General features: G+C 37.1%; 1 protein-coding gene across 1 annotated transcript in view; it reads right to left on the bottom strand.

The window, feature by feature from the left end:
* Positions 1-16,537, bottom strand: part of LOC137399677 (mitogen-activated protein kinase-binding protein 1-like) — a 58,244-nt gene that overhangs the window by 26,835 nt on the left and 14,872 nt on the right. Inside the window, exons 5-13 of the mRNA XM_068085864.1 lie at positions 13,695-13,809; positions 9,824-10,033; positions 9,022-9,117; positions 7,773-7,955; positions 6,669-6,829; positions 4,665-4,848; positions 3,698-3,829; positions 2,920-3,178; positions 2,146-2,315 (exon numbers count right to left, since the gene is read on the bottom strand). Coding sequence (XP_067941965.1) covers positions 2,146-2,315; positions 2,920-3,178; positions 3,698-3,829; positions 4,665-4,848; positions 6,669-6,829; positions 7,773-7,955; positions 9,022-9,117; positions 9,824-10,033; positions 13,695-13,809 — 1,510 coding nt within the window. The remainder of the gene's footprint in view (positions 1-2,145; positions 2,316-2,919; positions 3,179-3,697; positions 3,830-4,664; positions 4,849-6,668; positions 6,830-7,772; positions 7,956-9,021; positions 9,118-9,823; positions 10,034-13,694; positions 13,810-16,537) is intronic.

The following is a 16,537-nucleotide window of genomic DNA, read 5'->3' as shown; positions in this document are numbered from 1 at the left end:
ACTTACTATTGAGAGTATCATAAGATAAGTCAAACACTTACTATTGAGAGTATCATAAGATTAGTCAAACACTTACTATTGAGAGTATCATAAGATAAGTCAAACACTTACTATTGAGAGTATCATAAGATAAGTCAAACACTTACTATTGAGAGTATCATAAGATAAGTCAAACACTTACTATTGAGAGTATCATAAAATAAGTCAAACACTTACTATTGAGAGTATCATAAGATAAGTCAAACACTTACTATTGAGAGTATCATAAGATAAATCAAACACTTACTATTGAGAGTATAAGATAAGTCAAACACTTACTATTGAGAGTATAAGATAAGTCAAACACTTACTATTGACAGTATCATAAGATAAATCAAACACTTACTATTGAGAGTATAAGATAAGTCAAACACTTACTATTGAGAGTATAAGATAAGTCAAACACTTACTATTGAGAGTATCATAAGATAAGTCAAACACTTACTATTGAGAGTATTATAAGATAAGTCAAACACTTACTATTGAGAGTATCATAAGATAAGTGACTATGCAGAAAGGTTTTGAATATATTTACAAATGAATGGAAAGGTAAGGCGTGACAACTCCTTATACAGTTAAACTGCTAGGTTAATCCTCAGTTTCAACCTCACAGAAACCAATATAAATCCCTCATATTTAACCTGATCATAGTGATTGGTGAGCCCGATAATGCATGTAATAAAATGTATGTAGGCTACTCAAGGTTATAAAGCATTAGTCATAAAGCATTAATCATAAAGCATTAGTTATAAAGCAGTTACGCGTATATGTATAAATTGCATACAACCACTACCAATTATTTCAAAAATATCATTGCCAACTGTTTTAACAATCTTCCACCTAATATTCGTTCTCTTAGCACAGAAAGGTATTTTAAAAACTATTTGTCAAACTAATTATTCGATTTTAGAGGCTAACTGTTGCCCTTTTTTAAAATAATTACTAATAAAGTAATATATATATATAGTCATACATAGTAAACATAAACTGAGCCTGTTGCCTAACAAGGCTTAAATTGCTATTCTGTACCCAAGTTGAACACGGCCTATGACACAGTGGCAACAACACTGTTAATAGCATCACATCAATAGTACTAAGTGTACCATGTCACACCATGATATAACACCGGGTGACACAGGAACATATTATAATGCCAGGCAACACTGGCATATATTACACCCTGCAGGACAATATTATTCACAGTTATATTTCGCAGAAGTTACTTTTTCATGCATTTTCGTGGACTATTTTATTCATGCGCGAATAAATTAATCCGTGAATCCAGCTAGCAATAGAGTGCAAAACCTTCACATGCGTATAGCACGTGTTTAAATTTCTGTATGACTTTTTTAGTCTATATGTGAACATATCTGCAAATCAAAAACACACCATAATGTCTGAATCAAAATCATCATTGCCAATTTCATCAACTTCAGTATTAGAAATTGTTAGAGGTGATTTCATAATGAAAAACTGCAAAAGCAACTTTTGAGAGAACGATGCCATGCTGAACTCTGAAGAAACTGCGACAACCTTGAATAATTTTGTGAATATTTGTGATGCATTGGCAATGGGAACAGCTCTAACCCCCGGTTATGGTTACAAAAGAGTTAGGAACTCAGCATGTTCACTGATTACACCGGACAACTAGTTTTTAATTTTAGGTAGTAGTTAGTCTCCCTTTGTTTTACCAAAAAGCCAACAACTTTAATTATTCGCAGATTTTAACCATTTGCAGAGTTGTTTGTCCGAGTTCGCAAATTTTTAAACCCATCAAATAATATCATCCTGTAGGGCAACACTGGCATATATTATGACACAAGGCAATGCTAGGCATAATTATGATATATTACAAGGCAGAGTTATGCATATGATATAAGAAAATACGCAGCAGCGCAGTGCTATGTTGATGATATGATGAAAGACTGCGCTAGGCATATGATGTGACGCCAGACAGTACTAGGCATATACATGTAATATGACACCAGGCAGTGCTAAATATTTCATATGAGACCAGGCAGTACTAGATATATGATATGAGACCAGGCTTATATTCACCTTTCAACTGACTGATATAACAAAGAATAACGCATTTACACAACAGACCTTGTCATTGGAGCAACTGATTAGAAGCATATCATCTGCAGTAGGAATGATCTTAACAGAGCAGATGGAACTAGAGTGATCTGACAGGGTCTGCAGGTGGCTGTAATTATTACCAGCATCAAAGATATGTATCAACCTGTCTCGTGACGCCGATACAAGATAGCGATAACCTGCAACACAACACACAAACGTCAATGACCATTGATATCAACAGCTAGTAATTACTAAAAACAACTATTCCTAGTATATCTGTATGCATAGGAACACCCTCGCAAACTAGCACTAACCACGTGTCAGTTTTGTCCTTTCAGTATTCATCATCGACTAGGTGCACCGTAAACCAATAGCATCGACGAAGCAGCGAGTATACGTCGAGAACGTTTGCAGCTGTAATTTTCCTGATAGTTTGCCGACCATCAACGACAATGTGCACCATTTTGGTGACGATTGATTTGCTGTCGCGGATAGCGTAATTTATTTCCATTTATGATAGTAGCTGCGGGACTAGTATTTGATTCGAGCACGCGACGTAAAGAGGTTCCTTCGAGAAAATTAAAAAGAAAAATGAGAACGCTACACCGCGGAGTATTTGCTGATGCAACCACGGATGGGTTTGGGATAGTGTGAACATTGTTATCACAGACGATCACCGAAGTATTCAGGGTCAAGATACGACGATGTAGTGTGAACCAGCCTCAAGTAACCCGAACTCAAAGGTTCATGGAAACAAAAACAACTTGGAAGCCACCTCATATAACGAGAAGTAGCGCTCACCTAGAGAGTAGTCAGAGAATTCCAAACAAAGCACCCCAGTATCGTGTGCCTCTATAGTGTGTAACGGTATCATGCTTCCAACATCGTGTATCCTGATGTTTCCAACAAGGTCACCCGAGGCGAGGTGACAGCCATCGGGAGATGTGCTAATGCATCGAACCCCGTTACGTGATTCGTATATATCTGGTTTATCAGAGTTGTACTCGTGCTCGCAGAGGGAGCCAAGGCTAGGATCTGTGTAGAGTATGTTGAGTAACTCCTGTAAGCAAAGAGCAAAGGCTGGAACTAGGGCTAAAAACGCTAACTGGCTCATAGCTGTTAATGCCTGGGAATGAAGCCTTGCCGGACATACTGGAGGAAAGATGGCCTATTTTTTGCAAATAGAGATGTCAACATCGACAGAGTCGGCTAATCAAAACTCGTTCAACAGAAGATGTCACAAGAGATAACAAGTATTAATTACTTAATATGTATGTATCTACTAAAAAGTATATGAAAACTAGAGGTCTATTATAAACTATGGGGTAATAAATACACAATAAATAAGAGTAGCCTTAGGCCCTGTGCAGCACATCGTTGGATGGCTCAGGGATAAGGTTACAGACCAAGAGTTCTGAAACTAAAAAGCTTCACCTAGACCTATTTGCAAGACCACACAGGGCGGCAACATATCATTATCAATAACATGTGCTGTACATGAGCATCCAGACTCCCAGATGAACGTTGAAGGAGCTATACAACCTATAGCGGTTTAACAAGATTTGACAGCGTCTCTTACCGAGTTAAAGGGAGACTTCTTATGGTGAGTCTCCTGGTATGCGGACGGATGAACATTCCAGAATCTGATGGTGTCATCACTGGAGCAGGTAATGAATGTGTCCAAAGGTAAGCTATCATGGGGAGGTAACACCTGTCATACATGCAACAGTAAACCGCCAGTCCATATCATTTGTACTGTGAATACCTTGCATATACATGAGAAAAACTGTATTTTGACACATATGATGGTCAGGAAACAATAGAATATCTATTTTTCACGATAACCAATCATATCTTGAAAAATGAGCAACAATTCCATTCCTTTTTCTTCTCAGTATTCAGCAAAAAGCTTTTTATCTCATAAAACTAGGATATGAAGTGATTTTTATCGCATCGCAGGCTCCATGTTAGTACATATGATAAACATAAGTGATGCCATGCTGTTGTTAAACTTTAAATTCGTTTATTAATAATACCCCGGCGCTGAATAATTAGGTAAACTACCAACAGGGTCTGGACAGAAAATCTTTCAAATAAACAATTTTTTGTCAAATCTAAAATGTACCGTAACAAAAGATTTATTTATGTTCCTTATGAACTAGATATGGAAGAAAGCATTGAGGAGACAACTAACAATATGCAGTTATGAACATGAAAATATTTAGTTTTTACCAAGTAGCTTTACACTCTAAACTCACAAACTGATGCCAGCACAGAGTTTAAGAAGCAATTTTTGTTCATTCGCTAAGTTGGATGTATTCTTACAAATCAATTAGCTCTCGTATCTATTTATGTATATGTTGTTTCATCAAGCACATTACAATGAGCCTCCTGCGTCAATCTCAAACTGTACATTCATGAGAAAAAACACATTCAACATGCAAAATAGGGTGTCTCCCATATAATATACCTTACACCAGTCGAACAATTATTTATAATCTCTAAGCAGGTGGTGAAATCATGGAGGCTGCAAACCCTGTACTTACATCGACAGACCAGATACAGCTGCTGTGATAAAGGCAGGCAGACAGCCTGCCAACCTGTGGAAGACGAGAAATATCCCATTTGTAGAGAGACTTGTCACTGTAGACAACTGTCATAGTCATATCATGGTCATTAAGTACCAAACCTAAAGTGTCGGGATATCGGAAGTCCTCTAACTGCCAATTCCTGTAAAATAATGTGGTGCAGTGCACTACATAGACAGATGGGTAAAAGTTTTATGTTTGTCTACCAAAAGCATAATTGTCTCTACCTGTAATAAAATGAACATCTGTAGCACTAATGACATAAAAAAGCCCCACAATCCCTTTTCTAACTCCACAAAACAATTCCATTAATCAAACTTGAGCAGAAACAATTGGAGGCGTGGCCTCCAGCATTTAGCCCTGCAGATGGTCCCAAATATCATTGTCCACACACCTATCCCTGCTACATCTGGTGCTAGCTCGCATCATCATGGAACTCTTATCATTCTGCTGTTTTAAAGAAAATAGTTATCAGCTCCAATAAAAAAAATATTTATTTACCCATTTTTGCATATGGCGCTTAATGGCTACATGAGTGTCACATAGCAGACTCCAAAAGTGATACACACGACTTCAGCTATAGCCCAAATTTAACAAATATATAGCTTCAGTTCTAAAATTATGTTTTGATACCAAAATATTCTGACAGCATTGCTTCTAGTCTTAAATTACCAATGAATACTCTGTTTAATTTAAACATCCAAACTAGAACTTATATTTGAAAGGTTTGCAGCTGAATATAATGAAGTGTTTCCATGACTTGTTTCTTCGAGCAAATGAAATGTTTAAAGATGAACTTACACAAAATGTTTAGAGTTTATCAAAAAAATTTGATGTTTGATTAGTCGATTAACTGATTAGTCTATACAACTAGAGTTTTTAGACTCTGTCTAAGAACTCTCAAGGTAGATGGATGGACTGCTGCCAGCGGTTCATACAGCTAAATGTTATACTAATGTTCTTTACTTATTAAAGATAAACTTGCACTAAATCTTAGTTTATTTCATCAGAAAGTGTTGGTAAGTTTCTATCGATTTTTGCGATGTTGCGATTGTTTTTTATATTTGAGGTGATCTGATTGCCAGAATGTTTCAAGAAAAATCGACAGAACTTGATCCTGATTAAAACGCTCAGAAGAAAAATATGGTATGGACTAATTTAGTGCAAGTTTATTTTTAATAGGTAAAGAACATTAGTATAACATTTAGCTGTAGGACCACTGGCAGTAATCCATCCAGCTACCTTAAGAACTAATAGACAGAGTCTAGAAACTCTAGTTGTATGGATTAATCAACTAATCAATAATGTATTTGTTGGCCAATTTGACCAAGCCATTGGCCTATGATAGCTAAACGTAAAAAGCTATGAGTTGAAATTTTTATCTAGTTAAAAACGAAATCTACTAAAACTTTCCCACAGTTTCTATGAAGCTGCCATGACAGTTTCACCTACTAGGCACTTTTTTTCGTAAACGTACTATACAGAAGGGTGCATGGGAAAAAAGAAAATAAATATTCTCTCACTCCTTGAACGAAATGAGTGATAAGTATTTGTTTAATTTTGTGTATCCATTAACTTGGAATTATCTTATATATATTGCTTTCAGCAATACGCGATCGGGACATTAAGTACGCTGATGATGACCAGCAAACGAATCCATTAAAACACTTCTAGCATACACCGAATGTATTTGTTGTAAAGCGAGCATTAGCTTATCGTAACTTCCAAGCATTGAAATATTTCTAAAGATGTCAGGTAGCGGCTTTTGCTGCTGCAACGCCACGCATGTGCTTGTCCATTGTCAGCAGACCCTAGTTGACTGAGTTTATTGTACCTTGAGGCAAAAACTGCTTATTTATGCTAAAACGATAAGAGGTGTGCACTAAGAATTTAATCACCTTACACATACCTGATTTCATACCCCAAAAGCATCCATAATCAACAAAAAACGGTTGTACTTACACTCCCATCTTGCCAGTAGCGACGCTGACTCCGAGGGGGTGGGGCCTCTGTAGTGTGTAGACATATCCGAGTGTCTCGGCATCAAATACTCTTATTATGCCATTGGCACAGCCAACTGTCAGCAGTCTCTCAGTAGCTTGTATGCAGTAAGCTCTGATTGTCTACATAACACAGTCAATCATATTAATAAAGACCACTTTACCATTGCGTGTGTGCATGCATGTGCACGTGTTAGTCTGCAAAAACCCAGTCCCGTTTCGCATTACTTGGTCAATTCCATCCAAACTTCACACGTATATGCTCCATGCCTTTCACCAGGTCAGTAATAATATTTAGTTTCAAAACTCTGTCTGAATCTTAAGAACTAGCCTTTTAAACACTCACCTGCTGGCCGTCTGATTAAACATGAAAAAAGTCTGGGCATCGACATACCTTAGGACACTTATATTTCGCTAGTGATTAGTTTCGTGAGTAGCATACAAAGTAAAATTTCGCTGCAACTTAATTCCGCATCTCTGATGAGTGCGAAAATATAGTGATGTGAAAATAAATGCAGTGGGACAAACATAATTAGATTCCTCAGGTTCGGTTCACCGGTAAGAAAAACTTTTTCAATTTGGAACTAGTTTGTAATTGTGAACCGCAGGTAGAATTGTGTGGACGAGATCGATAATGCAATTTGATCGCTTGCTGCCATTTGTTTCTTGGGCTATCAATGAACAAAGCTATTTAATTCCGCGTTTTCGCTCGTTCGTTATGATAGTTTTGTTTCGCTCATGAAATTTTCGCGTGAGGATGACTCCGCGAAAACGCGAAAGTTAGATAAGGCAAATACATAAGTGTCCTAGGGTAATTGACATGACAAGCAGCAAACTAAAGGGAGCACAGTTTGCAACTGCAAAATTAAAAGACTGACTAAGGGTGCTGTGACTAAATATTCTCTCTGCAAATCGATGTTGGCAGCAAAGCATAGATGTTTTACAGCATGAGCAACGCAGTTTACAGAAACCGCATGCCCAACATTAAGGTTTTGTAAAGGGAATAATGGAAATGCTAAACTAAGAAATACTGTAACATTAGATATTAAAGTGTGATGATACCGACCTTGAGATCAATAGTCTTAGAGATGAGTCTGTCGATGAGTTGGCAGAGTGTGCCAGTCTGAGAAATAACATACACGCTGTCACTCATAACTCCCTTGCCACATGCGACATCAACAAAAACATTTGTCTTCTGGTCCCCGAGAAGCCCGCTTCTACCCAGCAAAGGCACCGTTTCATTTTTATTCTGTATAGTCGTCTGAAATGTTCATAAAATGAAACAGACACAATTAGTTAGGAGTGGGTTGCAGACAGGGCTTTGCTAGAAATTTTAGTTTTTATTCTAAACATAACAAAGTTTTATTGCAATAGATTATTTTAAGACAGCTTAAAAGTTTCACACCAACAAAACTTAAAAACCTATACTAAAGGGTTTTAAAGGTACAGCCACACGTGCCGATTTTTTTGTTGGTTCTGATCAACCAACACAGAATTATTCGGCCGAAATGCACAGAATTGTCAGAGCTGTACATGGACACTGAAATCGTCGACGAAACGCTTTTAATGGGCTAAACAAATTATTAGCGAGCGCGATTCTAGCAACTTTCGCAATTTATATAATCCAAGGCACATAACGCGACACTTAAGAAAAATACTAACGCAATTTGCCATAGTAAACACGATGCAATTGACTTGCTCGTGCAAAAACTGCTAGAATCGTGGTCGCTAATAACTTGTTTAGCCAATTAAAAGCATTTTGTCGACGATTTCGGTGTGCATGTACAGCTCTGACAATTCTGTGCATTTCGGCTGAATAATTCTGTGTTTTTCGTTCATTTCGTGACTTCGGTCAGAACCAATGAAAAACAATCGGCATTTGTGGCCGTAACTTAACACACAAACAACAATCATAATAAATATGTACAAAACCATCGCCTGCAGCAAGTCATCCTGGGCCATACCAGTACATGTACTGGTATTACAGGAGTTACAGGGCAATAACTTAAAATCAGTTAGAGATACATATGGTGTACATATATATGGTGTACATTAAATATGTACACCATATATATCCCCCATGTAGTGCATATGTACCTCAAATGTAGTGCATATGTACCTCCTGTGCCGTGTTTATGCATCCCCATGTAATGCATAAATATATCCGACGCATTGCATATGCAAGTCCAAAACATTACTTATGTACCATTTATTACATAGGTATCTCCAAGACATCACATATGCACACCCATGTATTTCATATGCACTATAATACACTTGAAACTACAATTGATTGAGCAGGTGAAATAACTCACCTTACGCTTGGATTCGCCGAGGAACCAGTACTTCACGTGTCGTACACCAATGGTAACAAACGTTGTACCGTCACTTGTGAAAGCCAAGCCATTCACCTGCAAGAGAAATGAGTTTAGCAAATCTTTCATTATAGTGATACTGAACTCTACAAAATCACTCTATGAAATCACTCAATGAAATCACTCTTATAAGAGAATGGTTTCAGGACAGACAGATAACCAATTATCCATGTATAAAAACACTGGTGAGTTAGTAGAGTTAGTGTTATGTAGTAACACCAAGGGTAGAGATTTTTTATCCGCGCATCAATTCGGGTTCAAAACAGTACAAGAGAAATAAAAATAAATGTACACGTCCTTTTAAAAAAGACATGCTAGCATGAGGTTCTATAATGCTCACACAAGCTATCAGATTAAAAAGATATTCAGCATATCATTTAAAAGTGACTGTTCCAGAGGCTAAACTACAGGTTGTTTAGGGATAAATAACCCTTGACCTTTATAGGATAATGTACTACTAACTAATAAATACTGCAAGCTATTCCTTTGTGATTCACATTGTTTATTCAATGAAAATAGTAAGGGAAATGGAAATGAGCACCTTTTCACAAATTTGATTCGACGATACATATACCTGTATATGATTAAATGTCCATTTCATTCATTCAATAATTCAGTTAAAACAGTTAGAAGGACCTTTGAAATGAATGCCTTTCAGACACTTCATTTCGCCTATTTTGCCCCTCAAGGGACCTAAGACCATCGGTAGCCATATCTAGTAATGGATGACTCATCCCTTTACCTTGCTAGAGATTTTGTTAGAAGCGACGTTGATGCCCTGGCGCCAGTTCCATACATTGGCTACCATGTCATGTTGGGTACCCATAGATACGAGATGCTTGCTGTTTGGAGAAAAGGCTAGACATGTCACTCCGAATTTGTGTGCCATTAATTCAGCCACCTGCAGCCTGCTGCTGACCTCAAACACCCTGACAGCAGGAGCATGTCCACTCTACAAATAGCATTCAGCATTTCCCATTTCTATCAGCAAGAAAACTACACGTGAGAAGGGTTTATCACAGAACCTTTAGCAGGAATCTTTACGGTTAATGTAGGACGCCCGTTGGAATATTTTTAAAATGGATCACTAGAGAACAAGGCCATAGAAACAGTGATTCAATGTGATACTTTTTAAACTAAACAAGATCGCACTCTGGCCTCCAGTACTGGCCCCATTGTAAAATTTTTGACTGAATCAAATAAACTCTGGGTGCAGTTTAGGTTTTTAAGCCCTCTGCAATGCTAAAAGTTATTGAAAATTTTTAGGTCATCAAATAGGATTTTTCAAAGAAGTTGTGTGTGCATTGTAGAAAAAGAAAGGTGATATTAATTAAAAGCATTATAAAGTCCAATATAACAAAGGCAAAAATGTATTGAAGCGTGGCTTGGAAATCTTTTGGAAAAGATCATTATGGACAAGACAGTACTACTGAGGAAGGCCTTGTCAAGGTAGGACGATTCTTAAGAGCTGCCAAAAACCGAGCATGCAAGAGCGCAGGCAAGATAGCAGTGAAATTAAAGAGACCGGTGGTTCTCACAACCTAACAACCCAGCTGCCAGTCGTAGTCCTCAAGAGCTGCTGTGCAAAAGATGGTGACTGAAGCTTTTGTTGTATTATTGTAAAATAATAAGTGATTCTAGAATTGATGAGCTCCTTAACATTAAATATTTCGGGCATTCCAAACAAACTTTAGCTAAGATCTAGACTGACTCATTCATGCTGTGTTGTTTTAAAATCATAGATACCCATTATGATTGTAGAAAGAGAACGGAAGTAGAGATAAAAAGGAAAGGGCGAGCAATATAATAATAATAATGGTCAGAAGGCATCGCTGCCAAGGCTGCCAAGCCATAAGAAGGTTCTGAGGCCAAATAACGGAACAAAATACAGCGGTAATTAAAGCTGAAATTAATCACAACTGGAGCAGTTAACCAATAAACAAACAACTGCACGATTCAAGCAACATTAGTTTCCAACCAAAAGAAAACAACTCCCAAATATAATTATAGTATTGTTAGACACAGATGACCTTCCTATGAGCAAACCATTAGCGACAAGCCGATTGGTTAGTCGAGTGACCTGGTAAATAGATAGCGGTCCTCACCGTGGCACACTCTAATGTCTGTAAAAAGGAGATGGACAGCGAACACAGGTTAGTCATTTTACGGAGTAAAAACCTGCTTTAGCATTGCTACAGCAAATGAATTTCATTACAGGATTCCAAGATTAAATGTGAGAGAAGACCATTTCTAGTTAAATAGCATTTATTATGCTGACATCTACAAATATGTCAAAAAGTGACAGGAAAGAGTTCCTCTTCAAGCTATTCAGCTGCAGCATCCGGAGAGTTTGTATATAGCGTTCTAAGTAACAGGTTGTAAGAAACATCAAAAGTGATTTCAAATCAGAAAATAATTTTGGAAGACACTTCTATTTTCTAAATATTTCTAAATAACTAAATAACTGTACTTGTTTATAACTACCTGTAAAGAGGTAGATTTTACTTCTAACTAAAAATTTACAACCTTACTCCCACCCCATCTCTAAAGTTCTACCCGTCTATCAAATATCAAAATCTAACACTTACACGGGATCTCGTTTTTCAAGTGCGATTGTTGAATTGCTTAAAATTTCAAAGACAGGTTTTTACAGAAACATTATGCAAGTTTTTATTGTTTAAAGTATTTTTTGCAAAAATTTCGGCGATGTCAAGTTTCACATACCTTTGACAAAATTGACTGATTGTAGCTAATTAAACTAACAGGGTTGAAATTTGAAAAATATTTTATAACAATGTTATCTTATTTAGCTCATTTCCAAAAATCTTCTATCCATTACTATTTACAAATGGGCTGTAGATGATATTCGTTTAGAAAGCCTACGCAAAATACTGGCTAGCCTATAATGTTATGGGAGGAAATTATTACTAGATGTTTGTAAAGCAGATGGAATTAAATCTACTAATTTAACTGCAATAACGTGATTAATAAATCCGATGAGGAGTTACTCTCTCATTGAATAAGTATTTAGTGCTGTCTTTAGTATATAAGCTGTTTACATTTTGACAAAGGTCAGACAACTCCATGCTATCGCAAATGACAACCGCTGTTACAACCATGTTGACAATTGTCTCTGGTGTGGGTTTTCATAATGACTAAGGAATGGCATTTTCAAGTCAAACCATCTGCCAGTCTTACCAAATCGCTACTGAGGTATTAAACAACCACATTCAACTGACAGTTTCTAGAATCTTGATATTCAGAGACTTTGAAATGCTTGAAAAACAATGGTTAGAGATAATCTATGTTAGTTCTGTAACGAATTAGTAATATTCCACTTCTTGTAACAGCAATATGTAGTAGAACCATCAGCCTTCTCCTCATACACACATGTACAAGCATACACATATGTATATATTGTTATGAGAACTTATATATACAACACACAGTACAAGTGGCACTAGTATGACTGGCGGCCATCTTTGCTACATTATTTCAAGTCAAATTTAATAGTGACAAAAAGTCACTAACTTGTGACTGTTTATGCTACCATAGAGTCATATTGTGGTCTATGTATGACGAATATCTCTTAACACTTACTACATAGCATTGAAAAAGATAACTCTACTGTGAGCCTACGATCTATAGGCTACATACTGCGATAGAGACAACTTCTAACTTATTCCAGAACAAACAACAACAACCGACAATTCAGTGCAGTACCTTAATGAGCTAGTTACGCAGGCATTGTATGACACCCATACAGGCATGGGTGTATTCAACACGAACTTCTGCTGATATTAGCCTCAAGCCTGGTTCCCATATCGATTGCAAGACCACGGCGGTAATCTTGCGCAGCAAAACACTTGCGACGCTAGGCTCGGCACCTTCTGTTCACATAAAGCTGCATCGCTGATAATTGCATAAAAAATGTTCGCTTTCGTAAATGTTGGTTCGAAAATGCTGATCTTCATATGTACAGTTCATTTCAGGAAGGTTTTGCCTGTGGCTCTTCAGGAAAGTTGAACAGCGCTGAACACTTACATTGACCGCAACTACCGGCGGTACTCAGTGCATAGGTTCCCATTCCACCGCTGATAGCCCAGCGGTGCTGTCGCGGGTGCTTGCGACGTATATAGAAACCACACTTTAGGTTCAGCATGTAAGCATGCAATTGTCAACATGTTCAGACGTTTTGTATTGCTCAGATCTCATCAGCCAATACCTTTAGCAAGACCACAATTTTGCCATAATACGCAATTCCTTAAACCCTTATGAGCATCATGACAACAATTACTTTAGAAATAAAACAGACAATAAAAATAGCCTTAGGTATGTCATATCACTAGCCAATACGAATGCAGCAAAAGAATACAAACTACGCATTTGAAAAAAATATAAAAAATCTACTAAACCCCCTTTCGGCTACTCCTAAAATGTGGATCATTCCAAACTCCTGTTTCAATTTCAACTATTCAATCCATCTGCATTCTCACACTTCATGCTCATGGGGCTACTGTAAGTGAATGTATGCATGAGTCGGTCTATCGCTATGGTTACATGCATATTAGCAAAGTAAACGCCTCATTGCCTGTTCATATTGGAATAATTACCTCGCCAAGTGCCAGATATCTGCCATCTGCAGAAAAAGCCAGCGCCGTAATGGTCTTCTTGCTCACATTTATTATGCTTTCCTGGAAGTTCCTGCCTTGCAGCACAGCAACACATCTGCAATAGAGTTCGTTGCGAGATCCTTAGTGAAGGAGGCTTGAAATTTTCCAAGCTTCAAGTAAAAACATGGAATTCTGATTCATGTTACAACCAATTACAGTTTTAGCACTTCATTTTGACCTTTTACACAAAAATGAGCCAAAATTCCGCTGTTCATGCAATGCTCTACGAACATAAAGAGATTAAGTGAAAATTTAAGCTTTTTTATATTGTTAACATAACTCCAAATGGGAGACTTTGCAAGAGACGTTTTCTTATTACAGAAGTAAGTTTGATGAAAACTAAGATTTAAACATTATTAAATTTTGATGATTTTCAACCAATCACAGTTGTGATGTAATATTGCTTGTTATGATAGATAGTGGTATGCAACGGCCACATTTTCATTAACAGTATATACATACAAAGATTAGGTCTGGTAACAATACACCCATGACTAGGTCTGGTAACAATGTATCCATAACTAGGTAAATTCTGCGAAAGATTCATTGTCATAACGAATATTAGGCAATTTTAATTAAACGTAGTCTTGTGAAAACTTTAAACAATAAAATAACACTAATAATAGTATTAGTATTAATAGTAGCAGTAATAGCAGTAGTAGTAGTAATAGTAGCAGTAATAGTAGTATTAGTATTAGTGGTATAGTAGTAGTAATAGTAGTAGTAGTAGTAGTAGTGGTAGCAGTAATAGTAGTAGTAATAGTAGAAGTAGTAGTAATAGTTGTAGTGGTAGCAGTAATAGTAGTAGTAATAGTAGTAGTGGTAGTAGTAGTAACAGTAGTAGTGGTAGTAGTAGTAATAGGAATAATGTGCTGCCCATAGCATTGTTATTGTATACCGTTGGTCTAGTAGGTAAGCTATATAACTATACACTGAATTATTTGCATTTGTCCATGAGCTGCCCTGCTACTCATACCATAACATCATTCTATGAGGAATTACGTTGGATGGAAATATCTACGTCGTCATGGGTTCACAAAATATGTCAACTTGGATGATTTTGCAACTTCTTCAAGGTATTTATTAACTCCTATCCACAGGTTAAACATTACAATACAATGTGTTAGTAATGTATAGCAACCAACTCGGAGAGTTGAAACGCCTCCAAACAAGCTCTTTTACGTATAACTTTATGTTAATGTAGTATGATGTGGAGATTTACAATGGAGTCAGGAAGTTAGGCAAGTCTGGATGGAACGACACTGCAGTCTGGTGTCAGTCTACGCAGAATGTCTGTCAAGCTGTTTAATAACCCGTCACGATGTCATTGTACTACTTTAGTCGCTTTAAGCGTCAGTGTGGCTGCTCCAGATGTATGTGAACATTTTTACCAACCGACTCAGCAGCACACCAAGTAATTGTCAGTCAACTCGGAAAAATTCATCCCCTAAAATTTTTACAGCATACGCTACACCATTCTACAAAAACAACATCAACTGCCATTTGCAACAAATCGAGTAGGCCTATATCGCGGCATGGGTTATATATTGTTTTTATTTTCAATTTTATTAGACATTTACATGTGTGTGACTACAAATATAACTCTTAGTGTATCCTCTTGTGTTAAACTGGTTGCAAGCACTAAAGATATTCTGCATGCAGTTAGTATGGGTGTATATACTAATGCCTGATAGATTTGGGACTGTTTGGAAAACAGCGGTGCAATTATGAAGTTTATCATATATTCTATAACCGATTATTACTAGCAATAAGAGTTTGACAAAGGTTAAAGTTGAGACAATCTAATGCAATATATTGCGCCTGTACCACAACCGAGATACCTAACCTCATGGACTGCAGCGGTTTAAGTCAGTATGCGCTAGCTAACCCTAAACATCGGAGCTTGTCAGTAATAACTTTTGTAAACCAAACTTTAACTTGAAGTTAGAAACGATGAACACCCGAACTGACTGCATTTTTAAGGTTCCAATAATGTAGAAAACCTTCATTTTAAAAAACCTCAGTTCTGCAAGATCATGCTATTCATTGCAACATCAGATTGAATGGAATTTCCATCGTAACTTCATCTGAGAATATATATTTTCCTGTTTGATGATCTAATGGTAGAACCTTATCTCGACAATTTGGTTTAGGTGATTCATTAAGTGGATCTAAGAACAACAGCTGGTTTACGTTGAAACTATTCTCACGATGTAAGGAGGGATCATGTTTACAGAGAGCAAAGGAAGCTGTTTCAAGTTGGTACCACTGTTGACATAACTTTATCCAGGGCTTTCGCATAGCCATAACAAATTGGTAAGAGGGTGCAACGTGATACATCACGAGGATCAAGCACTTATAATATGACAGCAATTATAACCATAAAGTAATTTAAGGTGGTGTTTTCAGAGCCGAGGCTTATCACTAAATATTTGGAGTCGTCATCCTCATACAACACAAACGTTGGCATCAACATTCCACTGAAGAGTGAGCGAACATTCCGTAGCCATGGTTAACGCTAATTATTTAGAAAGAGCACTGCAGGTCATTCCCAATCTAGCAAGGCAGCATTCGCTGATCAACTATTGAATATGCTTCTAATCACGTCGGGTTTGTATATCGAACTAAAGCTCATGGTGAAGAATCGTTGCCCGCACTAGAATACTCGAACTATACCAACTATCAGATTTTTGGTCAATGACTAATTAAAAAAATCTCACACCAACAAGAGTCACTACTTAATTTCAAGAAAGCCATGTGAATGACACAGACCTACTCTTACT

The sequence above is a fragment of the Watersipora subatra genome, chromosome 7, assembly GCF_963576615.1.
Source record: "Watersipora subatra chromosome 7, tzWatSuba1.1, whole genome shotgun sequence".
NCBI lineage: Eukaryota > Metazoa > Bryozoa > Gymnolaemata > Cheilostomatida > Watersiporidae > Watersipora > Watersipora subatra.
This window is presented reverse-complemented; position numbering and strand designations above follow the sequence as displayed.